Source organism: Chaetodon auriga, chromosome 5, assembly GCF_051107435.1.
Source record: "Chaetodon auriga isolate fChaAug3 chromosome 5, fChaAug3.hap1, whole genome shotgun sequence".
NCBI classification, from domain to species: domain Eukaryota; kingdom Metazoa; phylum Chordata; class Actinopteri; order Chaetodontiformes; family Chaetodontidae; genus Chaetodon; species Chaetodon auriga.
This window is the reverse complement of record NC_135078.1, coordinates 5,066,261-5,085,122: the sequence shown is the minus strand read 5'-3', so window position 1 is coordinate 5,085,122 and position 18,862 is coordinate 5,066,261. Positions and strand designations below refer to the sequence as shown.

The 18,862-nt window shown below is 41.4% G+C and overlaps 1 protein-coding gene across 1 annotated transcript in view; it reads right to left on the bottom strand.

Moving 5' to 3' along the window:
• zmat4a (zinc finger, matrin-type 4a) overlaps positions 1-17,253 on the bottom strand; it is a 117,594-nt gene extending 100,341 nt beyond the window's left edge. The window contains exon 1 of the mRNA XM_076731664.1: positions 17,045-17,253. Coding sequence (XP_076587779.1) covers positions 17,045-17,131 — 87 coding nt within the window. The 5' untranslated portion in view covers positions 17,132-17,253. The remainder of the gene's footprint in view (positions 1-17,044) is intronic.
• Between the last annotated feature and the right edge of the window lie 1,609 nt (positions 17,254-18,862).

Genomic DNA, 18,862 nt, shown 5'->3' with positions numbered 1-18,862 from the left:
GCAAGTAGTTATCTATCAAGCTGCAGTGATGGAGACTTGCACCGTAGCCAGCCAACAGCTGAGGGTGCGCCCACTCTCACTGTGGTCCCGGCATAATACATTAACTCGTCTTAAATCATACTGTAGGTTAGCCGAAGAATTTCAGAAAAAGCATTCCCACTGTAAGCTTTCACTGGATGTATAGATATCAATATTTGAGAGGTTAAAATAAAAAAAGATATATTTTTGAAAAGGTTCCTTTGAATTTGGTTGTTAAAGAGTAGTAACCAAGATATCTGCTGAGAGGAATATTTTACAGGTGAAAAATAAAAGCTCACTCACAGCAAGTGTAACAGGAGAAACATTCACTGGAAATTAAACTGTATCAATAACAACAATGAACAACAACAGAACGTGTTAGTTAACGTAAGAAAAATTGTAATCAAATATATAAAAATGCAGTCTATAAAAATCTGAGCTATGACCAGCATTAAAGGACACTCTCACTACATGGAGTATGACTCAGACTGTGAAAATAGTTCAATAATGTTCCTGATGATGTCGTCAGGGTTACCTCAGCTCAGGCTTGGAGTCTGCATTGTGAACTGGGGGGTATGGAGTGTGAAAGACCTGAGCATTTACCAGACAGTAGAGGCCTGTGCAGACCTGAACCCATCCTGTGCCTGCGTCTTTAAGAACCAAACTGAACCCAACAGGCTGTGCTACATTTGAGACACAAAGCTACAAAGCTATGTTTTTGCTTTGATTTATTCACTACTGATTGTTAGTTTGCCAGGTCATGAAACACATCGGCTACATCTCAGCACGCTCTTCCCACTGGCCACAGTGCATCTACATGCAGCATAGAGCAGGCATGGCTCAAACAGCTGAGAAGAGTCAGAGAGCGGAGGAGAGAAATTTCTTCATAAATTACATTTGAAAATAACCAAACCTGAACCCAACTCGAGCCTGAAGCTGTATGCAACAAAATGTTCCTAACACTTCTCAGAAGCCAACACTTTGTCAGTCCCTTCCTGGTCAGGTAGCACAACTAGACTAAGAGGAGATGATCTAATGAAAGATGCTATTCAGCTGCATTACACAAAGTGTAGGACACAGCTTGACTCACGCTAGGGACTAAAAGTGACTAACTGCTGGACTAATGAAGAGTTTGTTGTGGGCAAGCCTTTATAAAGAACATTAAAGCTACACTAATCAACGTTTTCCCACATGGGTGAAATGATGTGTGTTATGTGAAAGGAGTCGCTTATACCCACTGAGTATTATCACCAACTCTGCAGTTCCCCTCAGCTCTACAGAGCGTTTTAGCATCTTTCAGCTCACTGTTTCGGTTTTAAGGCCTGCAACTTCACTTTCCGGTTCACTTCACACTATTTTCACCAAACCTGCAGCAGGTGGCAGGTGATAAATGCACTTCTTTTCAGCACCAAACAGCAACCAAAGTTAGCGACGACCTCATGAACACAACGGAGCATTTAGCAGTTGAAGAGGCAGATATTCCTTCATGATTACATCTATGTTGTGTTTACATCTTGGACAAAAAATCAATTATGACCGCAAAACATATCATTGGCATTTCTGCACTGCTGTTACTTGTTACACTGATAATGAGGCCAGCCAGTGCACTGAACAGGCTCTGCTGTGAATGCTATTTTGTACTTACTTTCATTCTGTTATAATGAAAATTGTCACACTGCAGGGTAAGGTCTATAGCATGATGGTTTTGTGCAATTTACTGAACTATATCAGTGTATATTATTCATCACAACAGAATGACCTTCAAGCTGCAGACTCTCTCTCCATCTTCAGTATTAATTGTAGCGTCACCTTTCTAGGATATGACATGACCTCAATGTACTCTGTCTCTGAGCGGCAGCCCCTCAGCTCTCTGATACCCAGCAGCCCAGAGGCCACAACCAGAATGACGGGACAGGGATAAAACATGTCAGGAACCGATGTGTCTGAAGACAAACGACTTGGGAAGAAGAGAAATGCAAATGAATCAGTGACACCACTCTCGTTCTCAGTTTTATAATCAGTCAAGAACTGCAGCGTTTCCTTTTCAGATTCTGCAGGACAAACAGCATAAATGAGCTTTGAGAGCTTTATCAGTTTGTGCCGGTGTTGGACCCGCTGCCTGTTTTACCAAGGGTGCACAGATGCTGGAAATGAATGATTAATCACCCTAAATTCTGTTAAGAAACAGAAGCATCAGCGGCAACATCAGCAGCTGTGTGAAGAGATGCAGCAGCAGCAGCCTGGGAAAGAAAACAACTCTAATCTTAGATTTTATTTTTCCACAGCTCGAGGAACGCCTCATTCCTACTCGTTTCATTGTTACATTTGGATTTTCACCTCAGTTTGAGAGTGAATGTTTCTGACCCAGCAATGTGGAATAAACAGATAAAGAAAATAATGGACAGCTTGTGTGTTCATTTCGCTAATATGTCTCAATAATGCATCATCATGCTGGAGTCCCAGAAGTATTTAGTTATATCCATTGTTAGGATGTAACCTCTGACTCTAACTTTTGTCTGCATGTAAAGTCAGTAATGGGAGTTTATTGGTGTTACCACAGAGTGCAAGGCTCTGGAAGAATTACTACAGCGGATTAATTATTTGTATGTTTTTGGCCATTATTTATATCAGCCCTGACAACTTTGTATTTACCAAACTAATTGCTTCAACAGTTAAGCTAGAAACTCTTCATAAGCAGTTCCCACAGTGGAGTCTTCTAACTGGTTTTTGGGGGTATGGATGGTTGAATGATGATGTCAAAATGATGTCAAACATTTGGATATCATAACACATATGTTGGGTCTTTTATTTCCCCTCCCCCATCCAAAGAAACCTTCAAGTGGGGTTAGTTTTTACCTTCCCTCCCATCAGTTCCCACAGTATTAGCAATACAGCATACAGACATGGAGTAGCGAAGTGGAGAATGATTGACTGACGACCTTGCGCAGATGATCTGCTTTAAATCAGTATCCTGTTGTGGGTGTGACAGTGACTAATGAGAAACATGCAGGACAGACAGACCTTGCCAAGTTGAGGGTAATTAAAACCCAAAAGTTAAGTTTTCTAATTATTAAGCCTGCTTGCCAAATCCAAATCAAGTGAGAACAAAGTTGAACTAAGATTTAATTTCTTTGAATTAATTTGAATGCAACCCACATAGTCCAAAATATAATGTAGAATTCACATTCACAACAGTTGTGCTTTACAGAGTCAGCAATCAGTCTTACATTTATCCAGTTTCCATCTATGGTGTCGAATCCAAAATGATTGCACGCATTTGGTGTCATGATAATCCATTCAGCATGGCTCACTGAAAAACAATAGCCTAGCTTACTCAAAGGGAAACGGAGCATGCAGTGGATCAGAACAGTTGGTTTTAGGAAGTTAAGTTTTGCCTTACAAATAAGTTTAACGAACCTGGGGGCTTGTTTAAAACATGTCTGATCAGCCCCTGTTTCTTGCTGTGTCAGACTTCTTTTCAGCAATGTCGCCACAGTCTCAGATCTTAGCGTTTAACTTGTTGAGAAGACGAACGATGGCCAAAATGACCAAAATATACAATAACTCAGAATTATCTTTTAAGCTTTTACTTGACAACAGCACTTTCTCCTCATCCCTGAGTGTGTGCATCACTCAGGAAGGAAAGCAAGAAAAGTCTTGCTGAGTGTGAAGTACATCTCTCCAAAGAGCAGCCACTGCTCACTGAATTAACATGTCCCTCTCCATGGTGATCAATTCATTAAGCTAATGGATTTTACTGTCAGATACACCGCTGTAATTGCAAGAGGTTGACTCTCTTCTAAATGAGATGCTGAGAAAAATATTCATTTTCACCCAGTGTAATTGGATAAGGGAAGGTATCACAATCATAAACCAACAGGGGGTTCTCTACACAATTCAATCATCAATATCTGATCAGAGCAGCTGTTGTCAACATCGTTACAGCCAGGCTCTCTCAGCACAGCACCGTCAACTCATTACAGAAGTCATATTGCCACTTTGGTGAAGGAGAAACACGGGACAGAGAAGTCATAGAGGGAACAATGTGGCGTGTCTCGCGTTGACGATCAAATTAGCAGGAAGGCAGCTTGATTCTCACACCTAGTCAACACTGTTTATTGTCTCACTTTGACTATGACGAGCTGCCAGCAAATCAGCCAAAGCAAGCTGCGTGGGGCTGGAAGCTCGAGGCCCGGGGTGGGGGATAGAAAAAGCCGATGAAACAGTGGGAGGGAAGCAGTGCAGAGATGAAAGGGAGGTCACAGCAGTGAGTACCCAGCAGATGTTGCAGCTATAAAAGGTCAGTTGTAATTCATTAGGGAGGGTGTTAAGCTGGGAAGCTGGACAAACGCCTGCACAGAGAAGTTGGACTTATACTGGCCTTTCCAGTAGGTGTTCCTTTGGCTGAGAACAGCTCAGATACTGAATTCTGATCATTACCTCCACAGGGCACAGCTGCGGCCATGGCACAAGAAGACTGACCTTGATATCAACGACAAGGCAGCATTTTCAACTCGGATCCTATGTTCACCTCACTGTCCATCACACCAACACTGAGGTAAATGCTAATGTCAGCATAAAGGTGAGGCAGATGGGAATCTCATTAGTTTTGCAGGTATTTGAAAGCAGGTAATCGACAAAATGAAATTTTCACCAAGCGATGCCTTTGGATGAGAAGTTAGTGGAACATAAATCTTTGTAGCACATTCCATGTTTACCCATCCAATAATAGCCCTCTGAATTCAAAATTTCAACATGCCAATAGATGAAATGGGATCACCACAGACGTTAGGGTTCATCTTCTGAGAACCATGAAAGTCTGCACCAAATTTTGTGCTAGTTCAATTTGTACATGATGACATGTAGATATGCAATAGCATAGGTGAAAACTGTTGGTGGTTGTAGATGAAAAGTCATTAGGATTCATCTACTGGGACAATGTCTGTACAAAACTTTAATGGCAGTCCATCCATTTGTTGTTGAGATATGTCACACATGATCAAGTAAGTCAACCTGCTGGTGGTGCGAACGGAAGGTCATAGGATCAAAAAAAGACAATCAGCCTCTGAGGATCATGACTGTACAATGGTTCATGGCAACCCATCCAATCATTGTCAAGATATTTCTGTCTAGACCAAAGTGCTGTGCCGACCGACCAACTGGCTGACATTGCCATTCCTGCAGACCAATGCTACCAAGGCTAAAATCAAAGATACAACTTTAAACAACACAGTCACGCCTGTCCTATACAACTGAGCCCTCTCTACACTGAACAACAATCTTCTAGAAGCAGAGCAATATGAAAGCCAAATGTGTTGTCTCCTCCTTGGCTAATTTAATTTAAAGTGCTACTGTATTCACTTGGGGTGATTCTGCACCTCCCACGCAGAGACCTCAGTTTCCTCTTGTGAGAAGCTGTTGTGGCAGATCAGCCGCAGACTGTTCTCCCCATCATTAAATTGTCAGAGAGCTGTAGCACAGAGCAAAGTGCTCTAAAAAGAGAGAAAAAGAGGCATTTTAAAGGTCATGACCGACACCAGCCCTGAACACTTTATTCCAGTCTGTTTCCAACTCTGCCATAGCTGCACTGTATATGTCTGGTACACTGGTACCACACCAAAGATGATTATGGCCATACTTTACTGGACTCATGGCAAGTCTCATTAAAATACTCACAGCGGGCAATTAAAAAAAAGTTGCAAGTGCAGCGTCCCTTGAAAATATTGAGTTCAGGATAAACAAAATCTGTATTCTTCATTCCTTTTCTCTTCCTTTTATTTCTTTACTATGCTTTACAATGACTGACAGGGCTAATAATAACTAATGTTATGGGAATATCATGTATTCAAATGAGACGTTTAGAAACCTCCTATGATTATTAACTGTGCACTTATCTGATGTCTTGCTGTGGCTAATGTACCAATGTATCAGAATATATCAGAAACTGCAGATTACAGCACAGTAGCTAACAGGCTCAGAGTTCATTAAGTTAGTTAGTAGCTAACTAACATTAGTCTGTTACTAACTTAATCACATAAGCATAAGAACCTCCAGCCCGTTATACATCCTGCATAACATCAATGTAATTGACATGCAAATAAATGAATGAATTAACATACAAATCAAACAAAATTAAAATACATGAAACATTAGATAACAACACATCAAAATGCCAGTGCCTCCATCACCCAGACTAATAACCTGTGAAACTGATAGGAGAGAGATGAAAGAGTGGTCTGCCCAAACACCACTCTGCTGAGTCCGGAGCAATGATCCTTCCTTCATTTATAGTTTCGTTTCCAAAATGTAATTTAGATCCTGTTTGGAGTGTCCTTGTATTTTAAAGTGGATCTCTGAGTTTTTCCATGGGAAGAGCTGCTTTTTCTTCTGTCTTTCTTTTTTATCAGCTAGTGTGAAATTTGTCTTTTGTGAGAAAATGGAAAGCAAAAATGTTTATGCTAATCTGATAAATGGAAACCAATATGAAGAAATTAAAGCGATCAGGAGAGCATGATCCTGTAAAAGCTCATCAGATGTGTTCAGTGAGTTGATTTAATTAATCTGTGTGCTTCAAAAGCTGACCACCACAGAGGGCCCTGAGGTCTGGCTCTTGGTAACTTTTACCACAGGCTACTCTTTTTGGAGGGGAACAGACATCAAGTTATGGAACAACTGTAAAACTGACAAATAAACGTAAAATCTAAAATATATCATGATCTCCCAGTAAAAATGTGTCCACAGGAAGGTTGGAGGAGGTAACATGAATACGAGTGAGAAACATCAGGCATTCATGTGGCCAAACAAACGCGCTGTTTTGGGCAGGCCTGTATAGTGTACATATAGTGTTACAGAGTGAGCTTGGACTGAGAGAAGGAAGAGGATATTCAGATGAGATGAAGGATGAAGATACAGACTTTTTTTCTGTAGATATTGATACTGTATATTTCAACAACTTGTAATCTACAATAATCTCTGAAAAGATAAATGGGAAATATTACTTTGAGAACAAAATTATAAAATGATGAGAAAAAAACAAAAAACACGTGTATTCAAAGCTACAATATATTCTTGAAATGTTGTGATTTCACTCAATATTTTTCTCACAATTTGTTGTCAATATTCTTTACATCCATCTGGAAAATAATGAACCAGACTGCTGCAGTGGCTGCCCCTCAATTCAAAGAATAAAGAGACCCTCATCACTAAAGTGCGGACCTGTTAAATGGAGAATGATGACTACACATGGACCATCATGGTAACTCATAAATCAGAAGCTGGTCATTCATTCCATATGCAGTAATACAAGTAGTAAAACTGGCAATTAATCAGAGCAGCTCCATACATTAAGAGTATCAGCCTTGGCGAGAAGTACTGGGAAGCCATGGCTTTGAGCCACCGTCACAAAGAACTGCTGAAGCACTCAACGTAGTAAAAGTTGTAATGAGGTCTATAGTCTCATAGTCTGCACATTTCTCACGACATTAGCCACTGTCCGTTATTAGTGGCTGTTAGGACTATTCCTCACGTCATCTGTCAAATCTGATATGAGATGTTTGTAATCACATGGGTTCAAATTGCAAAGTATTTCCCTCCAGGCACTCAGACACAAAATGTCTTTACAATACTGTCCTACATAACGTAATAAATACAAATAAAAGGCTGTTCAGTAGCATGGAATTCATTCCACTCACATTGAGTTGAGCCGTGAACAACTGTGACCATTTAAGATGTGTTGGCACTATCTCATGATAAAAGCCTGCAGCTGCTTCGCCAGTGGAAATGCAAGGCGGCAGCATCAGGAACTGTTCATTTTGTAGTCATAACTAAAAGTTAGCAGAGCGGCAGCAGCTTCAGTGCTCTGTGTCTCCACACGATGCATTCAGGAACAGTGCTGGGTGTAGGTCACCTGCATTTTGGCAGCGCTCTGAGCCCGACATACAATCACAGTAGTTACACGAGTAAACAACAATAAAATGGACATGAAATATAATAATACACCTCAGGCTGTGTTTATGCACAAAACAAATAAGAAGCGAATCTGTTCCATCAGATACACATAAGAAGGTTGATTAGTCACCAGCACAGCACAACCACACACCTGCTGCATAGCTCAAAAAGTAGTTTTGGTTTGAAGACAACTCAACAGCTAGTGCAGTCATCTGCAGTGCAGTGTCTCACTGCAGTGTAGACACACGGCAAACCAGCCTTAAAGACAATGTGTCAGTAACTGTGTTTCCATCTATCCATCCATCCATTTTCTATACCGACTTTCTCCCTTTCGGAGTTGGGGGGGGGGGCTGGAGCCTATCCCAGCTGTCAACCGGTCACCAGTCGATTGCAGAGCAACATATAGAGACAGACAACCATTCACGCTCACATTCACACCTAAGGACAATTTTTAGAGTCACCAATTAACCTAATGAGCATGTTTTTGGTCTGTTGGAGGAAGCCGGAGTGCCCAGAGAGAACCCGCGCATGCACGGGAACATGCAAACTTCACAACGACCCACCATGCCACCCTGTTTCCATCTATTGGCAGGCTAATTTTAAGCAAAATTTTGAAAAGTCGTAAAAAAGGAAAAACAAAGAATTAGGCGCATTTCCATAAACTGCTTTGGAGTGAATAAACTAGGCTACGCAAAGCACAGTTTCATCAGAAGTTAGTTGTATGAGCTAGGTTGCACATAGCAGGTGTAGAAGAAGAAGAATGTTGAAAACCAGGAACAACACGTGTCAGCTTAGCCCCCAGAGAGAAGAATGGAGAGAAGTCTGCAGGAACTTATTCGTACGCAGCAGTCTTACGACTCACCGTGTGTCACCAGCTAACCTTTTATCTGAGCGCAGTTATGAAGGAGGACTCTAACGGATGCCTCGAATCACCAAATTCAAGAAGCCAGCCATAATTATAGTTTTAGTTATGTTTATAGTTAGGCTTAGACGACCTGTACTGCAGTAATATAGCAGTTTGACGATGTGGCCTTTTTATTAAATATCCAGTATGTGCCAGTGTGGTCATTGAGTAGCTCCTCCCTGACCACAGCTCCATTAAAGCAGTCTGTAAATCACCCTAAAGAGCTTCTAACCCTGCTGAGGCAGTTGAGAGCTGCTAAAGAATTGATTTATTCTGGATTTCTCTGCAGAGTTTTACAGCTCCATGAAGGTCTGAATGTTGTTAGAGAAGATTTTCCAGCTTAGCTGATGTGTGAAAACCTGGCGCTGACAGAGAAAATGTTGTTAAAAATTAAAAGAGATCTCTTTGGAGCAGCTCCTGAGATGTAGATGTATACTTCTACAATCAATACATCATTCACTTTGGTTAGAGTGCTGATACTCAGCAAATGAAAGCATCCAAACAAAATATGCAGTCTATACAGCCAGTGGTGATTAAGTTGTCAGAGGTTAAGGTCCTCATAGGGCACCATTTATTCATATTCGCCAAAAGTCATTTTCACACACCTACATTTTTTCTCATTTTGCCTGACTTTGCAAGTGAAACAGATGAGTTTTAAACGCCCAGCACAGCAGAACGAATCAATCACTGATATGGCACAATGGCCAGAATTGTCCTTTTGAAATGAATGGTAGTTATCTTTGCTGACCTGTTGCTGACAGTGAATGATGATAAGGGAAAAGTGAGCTTGTCGGTCATGGATTTTGGAGGGCCTCCAACGCATCTCTCCAGGGCCAAATATGAGTGTAAAGCCCAGAGTAGGCAAGAATCCTCAGGCTGAAAAAGATGCCATCTAGAAGTCACAAACTAGTGCTGAGAGACAAACTCTTCAGTCCTGAGTGCAAGACAATCAGATTGTGTCTAAAACTCCTGGACTGATGCCACACCAGAACAGATTTACAGAAGCAGCTGTCAGTCTGTGTAACTATTTATCACAGCTAGACTGAAATGTCATTAGTCATACAGTCAATGGTAGAAATGCGAAGGTAAGTAAATTAAAGTAAGTACGGTATCACACCTGTTTAATCACACTGTCACCAGAATATGATGACTAATTTGACTTATTGTCTTATGTGTTACAATCACCTGTGCCACCTCAATATACAGCTCAGCATAATATGTCATTTCAATGCCTGTAGTGTTGAGTGGGCTATTCGTGTTGGATGTATTAAGTGAAGCTGATAATAGTATTACACTGAAGCAGCCACAAGCGCATATCTTTTGGCAATTGTAAATGGATTGTTCTTCTATAACTTTTTTCTACCTTAATGAATAAAGTTCTTTTCTAACAATTTTCATCCATTCACACATGCACTCACACACTGATGGAGCTGGCCTGCCCATTGGAAGCAACTTGGGGTTTGGTTGGACAAAACAAGACAAAACAAGACCTATGAAGACATCACCTTGTATTATGGGAAATTAACATGGGCACTTTTCACTATTTTCTGATGTTTTATCAACAAAACAATCAATCAAGAAAATAATCTGCTGATTAAACAATAATAGACATAATCCTTAGTTGCCACCCTAATAGTGATGTTAACTTATATAAACCGTGAAAGAGGAGTTTATCCATAGTGTCCAGTCCTAACTATTTGCATAAAATATAATAAAACATTTGGCCTGATCCATTCTGGATATTGGCACCGCACCAATAACAATAGCTTTAATCATTTTCGTAACAGTCATTCATGATGGCTCACAGTCACACCGGTCCTGACTTACTGGAACACTTAAGAAGAACAGAGCCATTGTTAAAGTCATTAATAACACCTGCTCCTTTGCTACAAGTCAAAATGTCTACTGTGAGAAAGGCCTATTAATTTTAGCTTTACTTTCAAATAAAGCAGTTGCTCATCTACAACCCTGCCTGATACCCTGTTGAACCAATTTTCAGCAATGTTTCCGCAATATCAGCATTTACTTTAATGAGCACAATGTTATCCTAACTGTCAGAACCAACAGCAACAATAATATATCCTAAATTGTAACAAAACCATAATGGTATACCTTCAAGTCTTCTGTTCTGCACCATATGCCATTGCTGGGCACAAAAGTTGATTTTATCTACCATCACCGTCTTCATCATGAACTTCATCAACATCATTGTCATCACATCCAATCTCCACTGCAATCAGTAGTTCAGCCCATCCCTGAATCTTGATTACCCTGCCACTTGATTGCAACAGACTTCATTCTCTGTCTAAGAAGAGGTGACATATTCCCCCTAATTGAGGGTCTTGTTAGCCAGCAGGGTTGAGCTGGACCATCGCCAATGGCTGACAGTCCTCTACCATCGTAACATTGTGGGGTTTTTCAGATTTTTTCCCAAGTTCAGACAGGCTGAGGCACAGAGCGTAACAAGGTTAAGGCAGCACAATTATTTTGTGGCTGAGCAACTAACCTGCTGTAGAGTAGAGCAAGGCTGGACAGACTGCGATGTCAGCGTTGCTCCAAGTGTGTGGCTCGCTGCACTAATGTCAGTCAATGATGGTTCAGTATTCAGCTGGTAAGCACCTACATCACTGAGTAACTTATTATCTCCATGGGGCATGGATGCAGTGCAAATGTAACAATATGCTTGCATGTGTTGTCTTTGTCATGTGACTGTGTGGGCAGTGGGGGGGTGGCCTCCAGATTTCAATCACTGACCACAAATTTCAGTCATGTTTACTTGACAAGTATGCAATGGTCATTTGTCACATGTTCGTCAGGTGTTACTCGAGGTCCCCACCCCTCTTCCTCCCAGAACAAATCGCACTCCACGCTGAAGTCTTACAGCGGTTCGCGTAATTAAATGATAACTATGACAATCCCCTCACTCAAAGTAGTTTTCGTAGCATAGTTTTAACAAAATTTTAAATGCAGAGGAGGCAAATAAGAACAGTCTTTGGACTGCACTGAAAAAAGATTTGATAGAAGTCCATGGATCATTTTTAAAGGTAATACCAAACAACTTATTTACTGCTTAAGTTGGAGGATTTGTGCATCTCTCACTGTACTCCAATTTAGTTGCACTATGACTGGAATTAATTCATTACCCCATCACCTCTGAATGACTGCCAGCAAGGCCAATACTGAATCCAAAACAGTATTACTGTTTGTTTTGGTAGTTCCATTTTTCCATCAGGTTCCTTTTGGAGTTCTGCTCTGACAAGCTTTCTCATCTCTACTGTGAACAAGTGACTTAACTGCTGGGTCAATTACAGGCCATGCAAGCCAGGTGAAACAGGTGACTTTTAGCCTGATAAATGTCACTCAGTTTCATTTTATAGTTCAAAATTAGCACGTCATGAGGAAACCCAGCTAAGAACTAGTTATCTTCAGCACAAATGAGCCTTGCTGTTGGTGGGTGATTTAGCAAGGACAGAAAAGGAGCTGCAGATACAAGGATGAGGGCAGCTGTCTGCCCTTCTTGTGCTCACTGTGACCTGGAAGATCGATGGAAACTGTTACCTCTATCATCAGCATCATTTTGTCCAGGTGGTGCTCAAGGGCCAATGAGAGACTCCAACCCCTCCACCCTCATATTGGCCAGACAGGATGAGTGAGGCTGCGAAGAGACTCTCATAGCAGATAGACTGTGCTTCCTATCCCAGAGCCCTTGCACTGATCTGCCTCCCGTTCTGTCTCTATCATTCTGCTGCTTTGGCTTTTGGGGAGGCAAAGGCAAGCCAAATCGTAATGCCATGCCTCGAGGTCAAAACAATGAGCAGTTACTTTGTGTTTGCTGCTAAGTGGCCTATTCCCATGCAGTGTGACCTAAGCGCTGTCCACAGATCTGCTGAGTGAAAACATTAGCACGCACACTGGGCAAAGTGCCTGCACTTCAGTAATATAATCAGCTTGGTGTTCAGCCAGAGCAGACATTTAGGGCAAACGTTGAGTCGGTGCAACAATAAAATTGTGGTCAGCCTAATGAGATTAATTCTTTCCAGTGCGGGCACAACATCAAGCTAGACGATTCAAACTCAAATCATCTGCTGTCAAGGAAATATTACAGCCCAAATATTACAGCATGCACCTGTTGCACAGACTGTTGATTCAGTAGCTCTTAGATCAGACCCAGCACAGCTGGCTAATGTTAACTTCTTTGTCTGCTAAAGGCCTCTAAAGCACTAAATCTTATTCACAAAGCACTTAACTGTAAGTTGAAGTGTGTAGATCCATATATTGAGTAAGTCTAAGATTTAAAAGACTCTCTTGTTGCGGCAACAGCAAACCAAGGAACACAAAATAATATATTTTCTCCTGCAGCTTAAAATACAGCCACCTGTCCGGTTAATTCTGTGTCGCATTAGCTCAGTGTGTGGAATCATAACTTAAAGGTCAGTTGGTGATCTATAACATTTATCGACCACTACTTGTGACCAGTAGAGACGGCAAGAGGCAACTTTAGTCCCTCTGAAACAGCCGTCTCTCAAACACAAACATCAACCCTCTTTCCCCTGAAACAACAGTATGATGGGCAGTAACTGACTTAAGCAACGAAGACACATTCTCACGATCGCATGATGTGAGGCAGGATGTGGGTTGGAGCTCAGTTTACAGGTACGAGACTCTGTCAACCAGCCGTGCAGTAATGCTTTCAGATACAACCCAGCTTTTCATTTTAAGACGGACAAGTTCATCAACACAACAGAGAACATGACTGTCACAAATACTGCTAAAAGCAAACGATTTAAATTCATTTTTACTCTATAGGTCTTTAGTATGTCCACAAATAGCACCGAGGAGCTGTATAGCAGCATTCTTCTGGTGACACTCGTTGACTTGTTGCTTGTCTACAGAATGTTTTGCTTGTACGCCCTCTGGCGTTTTGCAGAATACTGCAGCGGATGACGCTTTGAGCATCAACGCCTCTGTGGGTGTTGAAGCTTTGCAGAACAACTATCCTCCAGGCTATAATTTATATAGGATATATTTATTTCTGAAGACTTCTGTTTTTTTCGCCTTTTTTTTTTTCTTTGTTTAATCTGCAAAGTTGTTCCAGCAACATTGCAACATTCAGACGGACATGTTACAGTACATTTGATCAAAGTCTACAACACCTCAGTCTGCACGTCCACAGGGCGGACATTTGGATTCAGCTGATGTGTTCTGAATGAGGTGCATCAATCTTTTTTTAATCGATCTCTCTTAAGTCCGCCAACAGGAGCACTCCTTTAAAACTAGCTGGCTTATTATTGCCCTATTGACTTCAGCATGAGGGCCCTTTTTTTTTAATCATTCGGTGGTAAAAATTGGTAAAAACTCTCTTTGTAAGAAAAGGCATCACTTTTTGGGCGCTTCATTGCATATCTCTTTTAGAAACTACAACTGCAGGCTGTCTTTGCATGTTTAAAAAAGATAAAGTTTGTTCTGCCGGTCAGAGGCCCCTCCGGACCCTTTTAAGCTTATCCATCCTGCCGTTACGAAAAACTGGAGGAAATGATTCACCACCTTTATGAAGCACAGACTTCCTTGCGCGATACTGCTGACTTTGCTTAGTTTTTTGCTTCTAAACAACTTCTACAGTCTGAAAATAAACGTGTTCCACTCAGATTATTGGAGCTGTTTGTTACTTAGTGTGCTATTTATAAAAATCCTCAGACCCATCTCAGTTGACCTTCTATGAAAGAAATAATGGAGATAGAACTGCAAATACTGCGGTAAGGCAGTGGAAAGCAACAAAGAAGCAGGGCAATTTTAACTTTACAAAAGCAAACAATTATTGATGACATCGAAGCACTGAGCTTCAAAGTCTTATATTTATAGGCATCACAAATTACAGATAGCAGACGGGGGGAATAATGGAAGTGTTTTTTCCCCACTTGAAGTTTTTTGAAAATAGAAAGGATGACTGGAGGGCCTGAACAGACGCAGGAAAATCACTGGGATATTAACGAAAGGGTCAATGAAGAGGCTTTACCATCCGAGGCGGTTCGGAACATGTTGCTGTTTAGTGCACAACTATCAGGCGCCGTCTTCGAATACAGCAGAAGTGACGGAGACGGGTATGTGTCACAGCAAAAAAAAAAATTCAAGAAAGCCTCAGCGGTGCCAAGATGGAGCCATCTTGTGGTTTACTGGAGGAGAGGGTGATTATATCATGCAGCTTCTCGGGGGAAAGAGTCAACTTAAGTGAGGCAGATGGAGATGGAGCTTGGAGCGCCTGCTTGGTGAAATGCTGCATTATTCTTTCTCTCATCGTGCTGGAGGCTGCATAAAACACTTCATCCATGTCTGGATCTTAAGGATGTGTTGAACTGGTGCTGCAGGAGAAAAGGAAGGCTCCTCTTTCAAAATGAAATATCTACTGTTTGAACAAAGTGACACCTACTGTACTCATAAAACACAATGGTGAGTAAAAACAAACAGTGGTGCTTTACAAAGGGTATTTCTCTGTGTATCTGCTTATGATTGCACAGGTTTTGGAGCTGCTTTTATAGTTAATGTGGCGATCCATTCCTGAAATAAATCTGATCCCCTGGTATTCTTATGAAACAATGGAATACAGCAGACTTGAAGCAGTTTGTCAGATGTCGACATTTTTTATAGTAGTTAAGCAAAAATGTCTTATTACTTATTTTACTGTCTCCAGCTTGTCAAATGTGACTATATACAGGCTGTCTTTGTATTTATGACAGTAAACTGAATATCCTTTTGGACTGCTGGTCGGACAAAATTGATTGATTAAGAAAAGAATCAGCAGATTAATGAATGATGAAAATAATTAAGAGCTGCAGCCCTAATCTAGAACACCAAAGTGTGCATCCCGCTGGGTGGAAAAAAACAAACACAATGGGGCTGTGCATGAGGAAAAAGAGCAACAATTTTAATGTTGCATCTCATAAAAAAAAAGCCACCTGAGAGACATCAAAGCAAAGACCGTAACAACCATTTTCTACTTTGTTTGCTTTTCTGTGAAAGAGGGAACCAGATACTGAAGTCCTGAATTGCAAATAAATCAGCAAAAAGAAAGCTGAAAGACATAGTGGATGAAAAAAATGTTGTTGTTTTTTTTTACTTATTAATATGCTTTAGAACTGAAACCATTAGTTGATTAATTGAGGAGCCAATCAACGAAAATGAATCACTAACTATTTCTGTATTAAATGAATCATTTTCATGTATGACAGATGACTGAGCATCCTTGGAAAAAAAACAAGCTCTTTGAAACTGACATCTTGCGCTCTGGGACATTATACTGAACAGCCCATTTTCTCCTGTTGTGCGACACATAGTCCATTAATTCCACACTGTCATGTACATAAACAGGTTATAAATTCTGACCTCCAGTCTGCTGCACCAACCACCAATAAAAAGAAAAAAAAAAATCAATTAAAGAAAGTTACTCAGTTTCACAGTGTGGCCCTTTGTGCCGTTCACCCTTCCACAGAGGTGAGGAAGGTGAGCTCAGCTCCCTCAGCTACATCTCTGCCTCTAATCCCCCTTAATGTCACCTTGAGAGAATCGACCAGCCGTTCTCCTGCATGCAGAGCAGCCTGGGAGGGCATGTGGAGGGTGTTGATGCTGACATTGTTATTTTGTTTCATATTCATCACTGTTTGTCCACGGTGGGTATAAAGCGCCACAGACAGCAGAATTAACCTTATTTTGAAACTCTGGAGCGGACTGTCTAGATGGTTTAGCCTGAGAGTTTACACTGAGATCATTCCTGCTTGATGTCCGTCTAGGTCATGCTGGGGGGGGGGGGGGCTCCCTTAGGGAACCCACTGGGGTGTCCCAGACCGGACCCCCCTCACCGACCCGCCGCTCTCCAGCATGCACCAGGCTGCTCCGCTCACTTTTAACCCCCCCATGTGCACCGCTCCGCACCGCACCGCACCGCGCAAGCAGCCGCCGCTCCGCTCCGTCTCTCGGCGGCACGCAACAAGAATCTCGGTGAGGGGGGGAAGAAAAAAAAATCAGCATGCAACACGACAGTCTTTCCCCCGCAGTGAAGCATCTCCATAAAGTCACACTCACTCCTCTGCACGCATGCATGCACGCCTCTTACCATTCATAGTACAGAAGAAGAGAAGAAAAGAAGAAGACGCGACTGGCAAGTGGAATGCAAAATAAATGTACCTGTAACTCCACACTGTAGCCCTGATAGAAGTGCGTCGGGAACACCGCCAGCTGATGTTGCACTTGGAGGGAAACTGTATAATCCATTAACCAGAGGATGCTGAATAGCGCAAACTGAGCGGGAGACGCGTCTACTGTTGGCGGCAGTACTACACTGTAGTACAATGTGCCGCTGCTCTCCGCCCTGCTGCGCTCCCATTGGCCGCACGGCGCTCATCAGCCGCGTCAGTTCACTCCAGGCAGGGCAGGAAGTGGCAGCTCGCATCAGCAAATATCAACTGGTCTGCACCCAAACTCAGAATGGAAACACGACTGCTGATGAAAAGGTCTGTTGTTCAGTATCATTAGCAGCCGACCATTATGAACCTCAGTCTGCTATAATGATGACGATAACAATTACTATTATGATTATGATTATTATTATTATTATTAGTAGTAGTAGTAGTAGTAGTAGTAGTAGTAGTAGTACTAGCAGGTGTTGTAGTAGTCATGGTAATAGTAGCACTAGTGTATCAGATACAGTGATAAGCATTAATAGTAGGAGCATTAGTATTAGTAATAGAAACTTATTGAGTGCTTTTTTAAGTATTTCGTTTATTTAGTTTATGAGTATCTTTTATAAAGATAATATAAAGGTCCAAATGAGGCAAATTATTTGTTATCTGCTGTAAAATCTCATTACTCATCACTCATTGAAAAAATAATTACATTACTAATTACTCAGTGGCAAAAGTACTGCGTTCCATTACTCATAGCTTTTCTTGAGTTGCTCAGTGCAGCTCTGTCAAAGGCGCCTTGAAACACCTCCAAATCCTCCACTCCACACACTGCCTCTTTTGGATTTAACACAGTGGAAAATGAGACATTGTGGTTTAGCACGCAGCTAGCCCTACAATTCGGAGCAATTTAAGGTGTATTCACTTTATCGCAGAAAAATAGGTGCCTCCGGGCAGGCTTTTACCACTCCCGGCTCTTTTTTCTGTGATAATTTGAATGCAGCAGTACTGACCCTGCAGTGAATATTGGTCTTGAAGTCACCATGTGATCAGAAACATGACTCTAAATGATTGCTGATGTTGCTGCATGTCTGCTGGAAGTGTAAAGAGTGAGGTGTTTGCTAACATGCTCACCATGAGCACTCGGGGATGATATGTCAGCGTTATGTTTACAGCATGTTGTACTGCCCCCCAGTGGCCAAAAAAAAGTCTGAACACACTGGAATGAGCCAATCAAAAATTAATTGTGTGCTGTCCTGCAGCCACAGTAAGGTCCTAAGGAGAAGAAGTAGTTTTTAACAGTTTTGTTGTTGTTGTTGTTGTTGTTGTTGTTGTTGTCAGAAATGTAAAATGTACATCTGACTATTAATACGATTTCTGTTATTATATTCATGTCTCTATATATACACAAAAGCCATGACAGGAGCAAAGCTAATGTCACCCTTCAATAAAGCCACAGTGTAATAAATGTTTATTTCAGTTCACAATTTAGCAGCTAGTTTTGCAGTTTGCTGCACTGCATACTTTAGCATATTGTTGATATTCTAGATATTAAAAGCAAACACACATAATAAAAATATCATGCACAAATACAAAAGCAAAAAGAAGAGAACAGAAAAATGACTGTGAGAGCCTGATGATAAATGGGCATTATATATGGACACCAGTGGTGTCTGCCCAGTGGCAAACCCTCACCACACCTAACATACTGGAACTCACAGTCAGTGTAATTTTTACCATAATAAGGAATCAAGAAAGATAAATCACCACCTGCAGGGCAGACCTAACAAAAGAAAATTACCTCAGGAAGCATTCAGGACCT